Raw genomic sequence first — 14,310 nt, 5'->3', positions numbered from 1 at the left:
TCAGTGGCAGCCTGTGCAAGATGGCAGGTGTGCTGCATGAGTGTACATGAGAAGAATAGTGTGCGATTGTGCGTTTTTTGTGGGCCAAAGGACTGTCTACAGAATAAGTGCATCGCGAAATGTGTCCTGTGTATGGTGAGAACTGTCTATCACAGAAAGCTGTGTTCAATTCGATCCAAGAGTTTAACAAGGGACGGTGACGCATCAGAGATGGGAGCAGCCTGGTCATCCTGCGGAGGTGTCAATTGAAGCCACAGTGCAGCATGACATATCATTCATAACGATTGGCATGTGACAATCGACGACGTATCCCATGCTGTAGCTTTCGCATGAAACTGTTTACATCATCATGAGCAGCTGAAGTTTCGAAGTTTGTGCACAGTGGGTCCCCCGCCAGTTGTCTGCGGGAACACAAAATGAACAAACAGAATGGGCCTGTCCTTGCAGCACCTCAATTAGTACTGTCAGGAAGGAGAGGACTTCATACAGCCAATTGTCACAGGGATTCATCACTTTAAATTAGAATCCAAATGATCCTCCATGGACTAGAAATATCCCACTTCCCCAAGAGTTCAAGACAATACCATCAGCCCACAAGGTTATGCTGAACATGTTCTAGGACAAGGCGTGATACTGCTTAAATTTCAGCCTCACAGTCAGATTGTGCACTGTACCACTTTGTGGAAACTGCGAAAGGCCATTCGCCACAAATGACCTGGACTCCTGACAGCAGGCGTCATTCTTCTGGATGACAATGCCTGCTCGCACACAGCCAGACAAACGTAGGAGCTGTTGCGAACATTTCATTGGGAACATTTGGAACATTTACCATACAGTCCTGACTTATTCTGCAGTGATTTTCATCCGTTTGGACCCCTAAAAAATCATTTGGGTGATCGCCATTTTGAAAATGATAATGCTGTAGCCCAAGAGGTCACTCTTTGGCTATGATAGCACCCAAAAGACTTCTTTGCTGTTGGCTTTCAAGGACTTGTAAAGAGATGAGGTAAGTCTCTGAATGTACAGAGTGAATATGTTGATAAGTGAAATAAATTTCAGGCAGTTAATCTGAGTACTATTGTACCTATCTCGTTTTGCGACTTATTTATTGACTTATCCTCGTAAGTATCGAAAGTTTAACATTATTAGAGGCTAATTCCATGAAAATGTACGTTACTAATCACTATTTAAAATATTTTTCCGTGTTTCTTTCCCATAGTATGTTATTTATGAATATATGAATCAATATAATTTAGATTAGTTATTACTGTTTGAACAACCAGCTGGTAACACTATTGAATCAAACATGGTTGCCATGTGAATAGCTTGTGACTCATTAAAGTCAGTATCTTCATTAATTAATTACAGATGAGTAAATAAATAACAGTTACAATGTTCTCATATTAGAATGATATTTAAAGTATAAGATTTAAGAAGAACATAGGTTATCTTGAGTTAATGTTTCCTACTTATCAGTTTTTTACCTATGAAAATGATATGTTGTTTTGTACTGTAAGTCACAAAAACACAATTTTTGTTCTGGTGTGTGTAAAAATAATAATTAGGTACCAATAATTTATTTCCTTCCTAGGTTAATGGCCCCATAACACAATCATAGTAAGTTACACTTTAATCCTTGCAAAAACTTATACCGTATTTACTCGCGTAATTTCCCCTCTTTTTGAAAGATTTAGGAGTGAATATTCGAGGGGGGAAGAATTATGCAATGACTATAAAAATATCAGGGCTAAACTGGTCATAAATAACATGAACGATATAGTGTACTGTTGAAAATCTACTATGCTGTGTCTTGGTTACATTGCTGGGATCTTGTGACCGAATTCAGATTCCCTGCCAACAGAAACATTATAGCATTAAACTCGTCACGTGAAGTAGGCTTTACCTAATATTGAATTCAACAGATTTTGTAATAAAACACGCATACAGTACCATTGCTTTACTCTCCACTGTCTTCATCAGATGACTCCAGACCATCTCTCATGTCAGATGAATCAAAGGCATCTGCATCTTCCCATGTGACGTGACCTTCAGAGTCATCCAGTGCATTTGACATGCTGGTCTTCTTGAAGCTCTTGATCACAGTTTCTGGTTTAATTAAATCCCATGCCTGAACAATCCAAGTGCACATTGTCTCTATATCCGGCCGCTTGATATTGCCTCCCTTTGTCAGAGAATGGGATCCTGATGCCATCCAGTTTCCATACAATCTGCAGATATGGTCCTTGAAGGGCTCATTTATTGACACATCTAGGGGCTGCAGAACCGATGTGAGACCTCCAGGTATTATAGCTGAAACAGTTTTAAGCCTACACATTTCGCGTATCACTTGCTCTGCTAAATAACCTCGAAAACTGTCCACAACTAGCATAGCCCTTCGTCAAAGGAGACATTCAGGGTGTCGACCCCAAACAACACTTAACCATTTTTTCATTAACTTTGCCGACATCCACCCTTTTTCTTGGGCTCTTACGATAATCCATGCAGGTATATTGCACTTAGGTACAGACTTCCTCTTAAATACAATGTAAGGAGTTAGCTTTCCACCATCTGCCATAATCGTTAACATTACAGTACAGCAAAGCTTTTCTCTGCCAGTCATTCTCACTAACATGCTAGATTCACCTTTCATATGCACTGTCATATTTCGCGGCATATCGAAAAACACAGGTGTTTGATCTGTGTTCCCAATTTGGGAGAGCAGAAAGTTATTTTCTTGTCGATATGGATTACAAATCGATGAAATTCGACCACCTTGTCCATGTAATCACGTGGAAGACGTTGAGCTAGAGTTGTTCGTCTTCTCAGACTCTGCCCATTTCTCCTCATAAAACGAATAGCTTGCCTTGAAATCAGCAGCACCTGTAATTCCACGCTTTGCTGCAGCTTCCCTTGCTTTGAATTGAATCATCTCGTGTTTTACAGCAAAGCCATCATTTCTAAGTTCCATTATGTAATCCAGAACTAAGCGGTCAATCTCGGGATATTTGCAACACCTTGGGCCACAATACAAACAACACGCCAATTTTGCCTTTTCTAATTGTTCTTTTTGAGACCTCCAATACCGAACTAATTTCGGTTCTACATCGAACTCTCTTCCCGCATGTTTCACTCCGTTTTCCTTGGCAAAATTTACCACTTGTAGCTTAAAATTTGCAGTGTAGCTATTATACTTACTCCCCATAGTTGAGTTTAATGACACTGATGCTGTGACAGAATAACACTGTAGCCTATGCACAATGATACCTAATAGTATTCTGACTGACCGACCAACCGAAAGTAAACAGATGCGCAGGTGATGGAGATTGCAGGTACTGTTAGGTCTTTGTAGAAGGGGATGGATTCTACCTTGGGTTTTTCACGAATTCTGTTGTGCTGTACTTGATATTCATAAGGGTGTCCAAAGTTATAACAGAAAAACTGTAGGCCTAGGTAATCCACATTGTATCAGAGGGGGAAATTACGCGAGAAAAATATTTTTTTAAAATTATATAACAAAAATCTAGGGGGGGGGGGGATTACGAGAGGGAGGAAATTATACACGTAAATACAGTACATTTTTTTCTTTTATTGTAGTGTAAGCCATACTTTCAATTAGTGGTATACACACATCTTAGTTTTGAACTATTATAGGTTATTATGTATTTCTGAATTATGGATTAATACTGTCCTTCTTTCTTATTTCTCTAGAATTTAAAAATGAACTTAACCTAGGCTACTTCATAATATATCGTAGACAACTAATATGCTGTTGTTAAAAAAATAAAGTACACAAACTTCCGGAACCACAGTTTGATAGATGCATGACATACAAGTTTTTCAATGTAAATTTTCAAAAATTTGTTATGGATTGATCAATGAAAGAGAACTTTGTATGTATTAACACTAAAGTGAATTGTATGCTGTTACGAAGTGCAGTGTGAGTCACAATGTGAATTTAGTGTGGGTCACAAACTTAATTATCAATTAATATTAAAAAAAATAATCATACTTTGACTGTTGTTTCTTTTTGTTTCTCATGCTTTAGGAATATGTGCAACCATAATTTTTTTTATAGCTATACAATGGAGGAAATACTACATACCATTCTTGTAGTGTGAGTCATATTTGTATTATACAAGAGATATTCTCTAAATACAAAATTATGTTCCAATCATCACATACTCAAACAACAGCACTACAAATGTACCCTTCGAGCATTTTATAGAAGTTCTTAGGCTATATATTTTTAATGTTATGTATATGCTGTTAGAAGTTTAGGAGTGTAGTCAAAAGTAGTGTGAATCACACATTGAATTAACAAAGGATGTTTATATCGCCAATAGGACATATGGAATTTATTGCATAATAGGCAGAGCTCAATTTAGAAGTAATATAACATTTTGTGAGTGTTTTTCAGTTCAAGTGATTAACCAACTTTAAAGCAATAAACTTCATGCTTACGGATTTGTTTTAGATCGATTCCATTTAATCTGATATACTATAATGCTTCAGGACTATAATGCGTAGGTAGCAATTTTTATTAGGCCTGCATTGATTTTATCAACATCAATGCTAGCTTATTTGCAGTAAGTCATTCAAACAATATATTAGAAGCACTTATAATACTGTTTACTGGATATAATCACATTTGTATAATGTGCAAATAAGATTACCTGGGATAAATTATTTACAGCTGAGGCTAAATCATTAATATAAACTAGTGGACCTGATATTGATCACTGATATTTATAATATTTCTTCACCTCTGGTTCGCACTTCACAACAGGAAATGCATTTAGCACTGGTGTGTCCTCCATTTTCACTTCCCATTCAAGATCAGAGCTGGAGTTCATGCCGTCCACTTTTGTCCAGGAGACATGTGGAGGCAATAAATTGCTTTCCTGCAGAAGACAGACACATAATGAATCATATCTCATTATTGTTCATAGGCCTCAACACTGGGTTTGCAGGTTAACACCGCAGCACCCAGCAGGTTTATTGTGCCTTGTCATGCTTCTTTCTTCGCAGATATTGTGACTCAATTATGTGATTCGTCTGTCAATTTAGCCTTGTAGGCTCCAGATCCAATGACGTTATACTAGAGTGCCCTTTCACCCTTGAGATTATACCATAGTGATGGATATTTAAATGGAGATTGATAATGGAAATATGGAGGGAAACAAGAGAAATAAATCTTTCAAGAATCTTGGCCTTCACTCTGCCATTACCAGAATTTGAATTCGAGTCTGTGATCATGATAACTACCAAGGCAGCTGTCTGATCAGCATGCCAAATCTCCTGTTGGAAATGGACAACATATGGAATGACAAGATTCATTGTGGTGTCTTCTCTCAGATTACGTCACTCTTACCGACACTAGGCTACATACAGTATATATACTTTTGAGATTATAATTAAGAAAGTTTCTATGCAGTTCAGTGTATTTAATTTTATTTTGGTAGCTATTAAATTACAGGTTACTTTTTGTTTCTCTCTGCTACGAATGTCTGTGTGGCATGGTGTCACCCATCATGCACTGAGCACTCAGAGCTGTATTAATAGTCATTCTTAGCACGGGCTAACTAGCTGCTTGTGATGGATGAACAGCAAACTAACGTTTTTCATATTCATAAACCAGTGTTAGTGATAGTGCGCATGTTAAGCAGGATTTGGCCAGCTAAATTTTAGTCTCTGTCGTTAGAGTAGTTTAAAAGGCGTGCTAAATCTGCAAAATGGCTCACTATGAAGTTTATAACGTGGCTTTTCGTGAAATGAGAGAGAGGAGGAAAACATACCTTACAAAATTAGATGTATTTAGAACATATGCCGTTAATTTTAGAAACTTATCAGATTCACTACGGAGAATGCGAGGTTGATAGTGTTGCTGCATCCTAACTTATATGAAAACGAAAATGATCGCATGTTATCAATTTCAATTTAGTGATGAAAATTTTATATTGGAAGATTTTTCTCAATATTTCCCTCAGCTAAAAGCACCCGGCAATGCCCAGGCTTTCCTTTTTGCTTCTGACTTAAGGAGAACTCGGAAACTCAACTACAGAAAACCAAAATCAATTACTATCTTTACGAAGCTCTCTTCATCCCTAAAGATAATCTTTACATAACATCACTTAAATGAATTAATGACCTTAACCAAAACGCCTGCCAAGATTAACACAACTTAAAACAGCTGAAGATCAGGCACCAAAAAGAAAAAATGTCATCATGTGCCTTGCTGTTTTTGTTTTAATTAGCTTTGTCTTGTAGTTTAGCTAAACAAAAAATCCCCTGGGTCCCTTTACATCCTTTTAGCATAGATTCATTGTTCTACATTGATCTAAAGCTGTGCTGATACAAATTTAATATAATTTCCAGTCTATGTGTGCCTTTGCTTCACATTTAGACAGTCGACAATAAAGGGAATTCTCTTGTTCCAAATCTGAACCCATTGGGGTATCATGGTGAGTTAAAATTTACCTCTTTATCGGTCGTATCAAAGAATCAATATGTAAATAAAAAATATATAATAAATAGGATTGGAGAATTTTGTACCCCTTGTCCACTTTACGCCTGCTTAAGTCATACCCGGTTTCTTAAATATGACTTGAAAAATGACATCTTACAAATACTCGTACATAATACTGTACATCAATTATGTCGTTTTTATTTTATGTACAGAATATAGTATAATCTCGCAACAAATCATTTTTGGACTTGAAAAATAATATTTTGAGAGAAGCGTATTTAAAAAATTAACAGATTGTTCTTTCCAGTAGGCTTAACATACATACTATTGTACATTCACGACATGATAATACAGATCTAATTTGGCAATAACACATATTCGGACATTAACAATAATATTTTGAAAGACATATATTTTAGAATTAATATACTGTTATTTTCAGTGAGCTTACATATGTACATTTACATAATTGTATGGTAACTTTGAGACAGCATAAATAAAATACTACGGACATATCATTTATGTCGTGAAACCCCCTTTATGTCGGATTAAAATAAAATATCGTAGTTATATACAATAGATGTAATTTATTACAGTTATATGAACACTTTTTAATGATTGAATAAAATTAATAAAATCGGTTAAAAACCAGACATGTTTCGCAGGAATGCTCCTCCATCTTCAGTGATAGTACCACGACGCTGGTACAGATGTTTGACCGCGTAACGTAGCTTAAGTCTTCCTTAAGCTACGTTACGTGGTCGAACATCTGTACCAGCGTCGTGGTACTACCACTGAAGATGGAGGAGCATTCCTGCGAAACATGTCTGGTTTTTAACCGATTTTATTAATTTTATTCAATCATTAAAAAGTGTTCATATAACTATAATAACTTGCTTCTATTGTATAGAACTATCTCACTCATGAACCCTGTTGTATCTGACCTAACTTATATAATTTAATAAAATAACGTATTTAAAATAATGTAAATAAATTATCAAAATAAAAAAAAAATCAGTTGACTTCAGATTCGAACCCGAGTCCCCCTACATAAAACCTTTGACTCTACCACTATGCTACAGTGGTTGAATTTATGTATTATGAATACTTTCATGTTTCCTGTTTATTATGTTCGACTTTTAATTCTTAAATATTAAACAAAAATGTGTTTTATGCCATATTATATTGTATAATCATGCCACATGACACATTCAATCATGAGATCGTCCCTCATTTACGTAATTTTAATTTAATGTTATTTTATTTAATATTTCAGTAGCAATATGGCCACCAACGGAGGAACAGTTATAACGAAAGATGCGCATCACCATATTTTTCATTCATGATTCGATGACGTCCAACTTACATTATACATGCATGGGTGAAGGTATTTTTTTCTAATTTTTATTGTTTTCAATAATTTAACGTCCATGTGTCCAATTTTAATGTAGCCTATGTTCTTCTTCTGGTTATAAATATGCAAACTTCGGCAAATATCAGTCAAAGCATGTAGATTTGTATAGAATATGTACGCACGCACGCACGCACGCACACACACACATACACACAGACATACATACATACATACATACATACAATCAATAACCACACTTACTTTTATATATAAGATTTTTTTAGCATACTGTTTTTTCTAAGTGTTGTAATTGTTCCGATATAATTTGGCCTATACATTATGTCGTGATGAAAATTTAATATCGGAAAGTTTTCCTCAATATTTTTCTCTCTCTCTCATTTTTTTTTTTTCGTACTAATTTTTCTAAGTTCTCTAATTGTTCTGATATAATTAGGTCTATACATTATGTAGTGACAAAAATTTAATATTGGAAATTTTTCCTCAATATTTTCGTCTTATTAAGCAGTTTTTAGTTTACTGATTTTTTAAGTTTTATAATTGAGGACTTCACCCGAATAACGGCGTATACCCTTATACACCCGTTTTCTGATGATCAAGGGATTAGATAGTTGAATGCGAATAGTACACTGTAGCAAATTTTCGTAAGTTTAGCTTCAATATGTAACACAGGACACAATGTTACGTGTTTACGTTGAACGAGTGAACGCACCTACTACAGCAGCAGTCACACTCACATGCTGTTGCAAGCCACTCTGTAGTAGGCTAATATTCGATGTTTAAGCCTACTTCGGGTTGTCAGATGCAGCAGTGAATCATGACCGAAAATATGGGAAAAAAGAAGCTTGTGAGCAAAACTAGATGGAAAATCGAAGATAGGAAAATTAATAGAAACAGTGGCAAGTCATATACAACTTGTACAGGCAAGGAAATGGAAAAGAAGCCATTTACATCTGTAAAAGGATGATGTATTAAAAAGTTACACATGAAATTTCAAAGGACGATCAACTCTTTATTTTTAAATGCTTTTGGGACATGGATTCGAAATAAGAATAATATCATTTTATTACTTCTTGCCTTGAAAGAGTGAATCTAAAAACTAAGAAGCTTCAGTCTTTCAAGAATAGGCATAATGTTCGGAAAGATCGTGTTTTCTGTAATGGGGGTAAAAAAATTGATGTTAAAACTTTCTATTGCAAATTTCAGAGAAACGATTAACAACAGTTCAGAATAAACTGGTTTCTGGTGACATCCCCAATGATAAAACAGGTACACACTTAAATCGTCCTCATACAATCATGATGCAAAAGTATAAACAACTGCAATACACTATATCAGGGGTATTTTCAGCTTGAACCTCATAATCTGCATCATTTGTTTCCTTCAAGATTTGGAATACGGGAATGGAAGTGTCGCAGCTGAAACTTTTTTGAGTCCAACACAAATTGACCCAGTGTCTTTGAAACCCTCCAAAGCGGAGGACCGAAGAGATCTCTTACAGTTTTTAGATGAAGATGGCCAAAGTTGGCTGAACTCAATGCTGAATAAAGCTGGGACATCATCACACAATGGTGAAGGTGACTCTGGCAACAACAGTGATGATGTATAAAGAAGAAAAAAGACATAAAAACAAGAATACCATAAACGAAAAATGTAATGTTATTTTGTAGGCCTACTTGTGTAATTATTCAATATTTTTATTTATTATGTTATGGTAAATGTATAGGCCTACTTGTGTAATTATTCAATGTTTTTATTTATTATGTTATGGTAAATGTATATTTTATTTTGTTGAATTTATTTTATTTTACTTTTTAAGACAAAATTATTAATAAAGTACGAGATGTTCCCATATATAATTAATTTTCATGCAAAGTTAAACACTTAGAACGTCAGAATAATTAAAAACAGTACTAAAAAATATTGTCACTGGAAAAAGGGCGTATACAGATTTCCATATTATATTTATTTACTAATAGCAGAACATACTATTTGCTGTTATGTTTCAATAATTTTGTTTTAAATATCCTCGAAACTATTTAACAGTAATGAAAAACTTTATCGACGCAACTATGATGAACCTGACAGCTCACAAACATTGAAATTAATTAGTATCAGAACTACATTTTGCTGTATACGCCCTTATTCGGGTGATGTCCTCAATTGTTCTGGTATAATTAGGCCTATACGTTTTCCTGAAAATTTCCCCTTTATAAGCAGGTTTTTAGCCTGAATTTGCTGATATAATTTCATTATACATTTTCCACAAAATGCTTTCCATAGCAAGCAATTTTTTAGCTTATTGATTTTTTGCTAAGTATTATGACTGTACTGATATAATTATAAATTGACAAGCAATATTTTTCAGCTTATCGATTTTGCTATTTTTTATAATAATGTACTCATAATTAAGTAGTAAGTCTTAGTAAGTACAGTACCTAATTTTTTAGACTTGATTTTGTTAAATTCTATAATAAGGACTGGTATAATCACTCACAACTTCTGATTGGCTGAAGAACTAAGAGCTCACCAAGTAGTCACCATTTACACAATACATATTTTATGTATTACACAATCACATGAAAACTGTACACTTGTAATGAAGAACTGATCATGATTTAAAAATAAATTTGAACTGGAAATTAACTACACAGGACATTTTTCTCAGATAACAATAAACCATATTGAATACAATGTAGAACTTCGCATTTCCTATGGGTATGAATGACTGACTGAACTATGAATGGTTTATCAAGAAAACTAAAGCAGAGTGGAGCCCACAGGCATAATGAAGACGTGGAATCACAAACCACACAATATACTGCTTTCCTCAGCCAACAATAAGTAATTATTTTAAAAGGACAGGTTTACATCAGCCCCATGTGGTCTCTAGTTGTGCATTCTTGGCTTGAAGAAAATTTTGAAAGAACTAATCATTTACAGTTTTATATTTTTTTTATATTATTAGCACTCTATATGACATACACATACCCATCAAATCCTGGGAGAGAACTTCAAGTATACATCAACAGAAAGGGATAGTATTCTCTAAATGTTTGGGTACTGTAAACGAAATTATAACTCATATAAAACTTAAACTCATAAAACTTTGCTTAATTTTATTCACATTTTGCAATATACAACACGACATTATTTCAAGGTTTCATACAATTACAATGTACATACAAAAGAAAAAGAGAGAAAGGTGAAATGAAGTACATCAATGCATGAATGAGAAAACCTCATTACAAAAAAAATGAAATCGTATAAATATATATATATACATTAACAATATTAAGAGAATAAGTATAGATCTTGATATTCCTCCTCATTCCTATGTTAACACATATTGTACCCTATTCGTCTCTGGTTATAACTGATGCTAATTACCAAACTGTGGTTGAGTCTCATGCAAAAAGACAGACGAGTTACTTGTAAAATTATTACTTACTTACTTACTGGCTTTTAAGGAATCCAGAGTTCATTGCCGCCCTCACATAAGCCCGCCATCGATCCCTATCCTGAGCAAGATTAATCCATTCTCTATCATCATATCCCACCTCCCTCAAATCCATTTTTATATTATCTTCCCATATATGTCTCGGCCTCCCTAGAGGTATTTTTCCCTCCGGCCTCCCAACTAACACTCTATATGCATTTCTGGATTCGCCCATACATGCTACATGCCCTGCCCATCTCAAACGTCTGGATTTAATGTTCCTAATTATGTCAGGCGAAGAATACAATGCGTGCAGTTCTGTGTTGTCTAACTTTCTCCATTCTCCTGTAACTTCATCCCTCTTAACTCCAAATATTTTCCTGAGAACCTTATTCTCAAACACCCTTAACCTATGTTCCTCTCTCAACGTGAGAGTCCAAGTTTCACAACCATAAAGAACAACCGGTAATATAATTGTTTTATAAATTCTAACTTTCAGATTTTTTGACAGCAGACTGGATGATAAAAGCTTCTCAACCGAATAATAACAGGCAGGTAAAATTATTACAAGAAATTAATAAAGCATTAGAAGATTTATCGCTGTGTTGTGAAGAAAATTTAACAACTATAAACCCAGTGAAATCCTGCTACCAGATATTTACCCTAAGACACAAGCCACCACAAACCCATATATCATTACAAGATACATTTATCCAAGCAATCAATGTGCCAAAATAATGAGGAATATATCTTGGTCAGAAATTAACTTACAAAACTCATGCTGACAAACCTCAGCATCATCAGAAAACAGATTAATGTTCATGAAAAGACTTGTTTCCACAAATCAACACTAATTACAACTACAAATCTTATGTGAAACCAGTTGTGCTCTGAAATTTTAATTACAGCATCACAAAATTATATAAATAATTTAGAAGAAGTCCAAAACCAACATTTAAGAATAATCACATGGGTGTGTTAAAACTACTTCAATATTAGGAATACAAACTCTTACAAACAATAGGCCAATACAATATGATAATGAAAAAAGGGAATAACACTGCATAAAAAACTAAGATGGCTTTCATGTCAGAATTACTGGAATAGTTACTTAAACCAAAACCGAAATCTGAAGAATCAGGAAGAATAGGCCTATAATATATAGAAAGCTTCGTACAACTTAGAGAAAAATATAGTCTACCACAGTTAGCACGAAAGCTTCTATCTCCCCATTCCCAGTGGAATCTGATCACTGCAACTATACTCTACCTAATCTAACAGAAGAAATGGGTGAAAAATGTTCAAGTCAAGAAGTAATGAAAAAAATTGCAGGAAAAAATTAAAAAAAAAAAATCTACACATGGTAGGTACCAAGAACAGAATTGGCTCCAGTTTATACAGAAGGATCATTAATAAACCTAACATGTAAACTCTTCCCTTATATATTTCCCTGGGAAAGCTAATCATACACAATGATAGTGATTTACAGGCAATACTTACAGCTCTACAACAATTACGTATTTTCCCATAAATGTTCTATTTTCGGATTGTAGCTCTGCTATGGTTGCTCTAACACACAATCTGTCATTTCAAGATAAGAGAATAATAGAAAACTAAGAGCGCATCAGAATATTAAAGAACCTAAACAAAAATGTTGCTTTACAACAGATTCCAGCATACTGTGCTATGGTCTACAGGATAAGGAGAAAGTTGATATATTGACCAAAGAGGAAAGCTAATCCAACAACAGTTGTCCCCAGTGGCTAGGGGTAAAGCGCTCTCCTCTAGACACAAGGGTTGTGGGTTCAAGCCTGGCTGGGGTTGATGGATTTTTCAGTATGCAAAAATCAGGAGTGCAAGTCCTCTGAGAGGGACTTTAAGTTGTGTGCCCCATGTCGGAGTTTTCCAGCACATTAAAGACTTCTAAGCCTAAATTAAAGCTTTGGACTAAATTTCTCCTCTCTTGCATTCTACTAATATCTTAGTTGGAATTAAATTAATGTTATATATTTGCAGTCTTAGATAGCTTATCAAATGCTAAGTGAAAATTTATTCAGTAAATTAGCATTAACTTGTAGGACGATGTTAAATCGATGAATGTTTTCGGCAATGATTTGCCTCTTGAGATCATGGAGAGTGAATGTTAACAATGTATGAACACTTTACAAGGTTAGAGTATGAACAATGTCAAGCTTAAAATCTGTATTATATACAGTAGCGTGCAAATTAATCCGAACATGACATATTTTTACATTTTCTGTCATTGTTGGCCTCACAGCTGCTCATACCGCTTTAATTGACATCTGTAGTATGTGTGATTCCATTGTTGAAGGTCTGTCGTTATTATTTCTTTTATAATATGTGACATTTTGCCTGTCGTTTTGTACTTATAAGCATTTCAGTTTTGTTGAAGACTTAATACTGCAATCCTGTGTACATTCTGTCGTCTTCACAAATGGATACAACTCCACAAAAACGGTCTAAAATTATAACATTAGCAGAGCATTCTTCTATGACACAGAGGCAAATTGCTGCAGAATGTCACATCGGTTTGGCTACTGTTAATTCCATCATAAAACGATACAGGGAGACTGGATACATCACACCCCAGAAAAAAGGAAACTGTGGCCAGAAAAGGAAACTTCACCTGCAGATGATCGTTTAATTGTCAGGAAAAGTAAATTAAATCCTAGACTAACTGCTGTCGACTTAACCCGCGAGTTAATGGCTACCACTGGGGCGAATATTCACGTCACAACAGTGCAGCATAGGCTTTTGGAAGTTGGACGAAGGGCTCGTAAGCCTATTAAGAAGCAACTGCTAACCCCTGTTATGTGCAAAAAATGCTTAATGTGGGCAAAATTACATCAACACTGGACAGTGAATGACTGGAAGAATGTACTTTTTTCCGATGAGTCTCATTTTGAGGTCCACAGCCACCGTGTTTCTTACGTACGGAAAGGATCCGAAAAAGTAACAGCAGCTCATCTCCAACAAGCACCCAAATACCCCCCTAAAGTAATGTTTTGGGGT

At 35.0% G+C, this 14,310-nt stretch overlaps 1 protein-coding gene across 16 annotated transcripts in view; it reads right to left on the bottom strand.

Annotated features, from left to right (window-relative positions):
- The window catches only part of LOC138700128 (zinc finger protein ZFP2-like), a 133,929-nt gene that overhangs the window by 59,429 nt on the left and 60,190 nt on the right, over positions 1–14,310 (bottom strand). For 10 of the 16 annotated variants that reach the window (XR_011332238.1, XR_011332239.1, XR_011332240.1 and 7 more), the window contains one exon: positions 4,764–4,901. The exons of 4 other annotated variants lie outside the window; for them this stretch is intronic. Coding sequence is in view for 6 of the 12 variants with exons in the window: in XM_069826489.1 (XP_069682590.1) it covers positions 4,764–4,901 (138 nt within the window). In the remaining 6 variants the exon portion in view is untranslated. Of the gene's footprint in view, positions 1–4,673; positions 4,902–14,310 lie in introns of all 16 variants that reach the window. 2 more of the 16 variants (XM_069826482.1, XM_069826485.1) reach the window with 1 other exon arrangement.

This window comes from Periplaneta americana, chromosome 5, assembly GCF_040183065.1.
Source record: "Periplaneta americana isolate PAMFEO1 chromosome 5, P.americana_PAMFEO1_priV1, whole genome shotgun sequence".
Taxonomy (NCBI): domain Eukaryota; kingdom Metazoa; phylum Arthropoda; class Insecta; order Blattodea; family Blattidae; genus Periplaneta; species Periplaneta americana.
The sequence above is the reverse complement of the archived record's forward strand: the minus strand, read 5'-3'. Positions and strand labels throughout refer to the sequence as shown.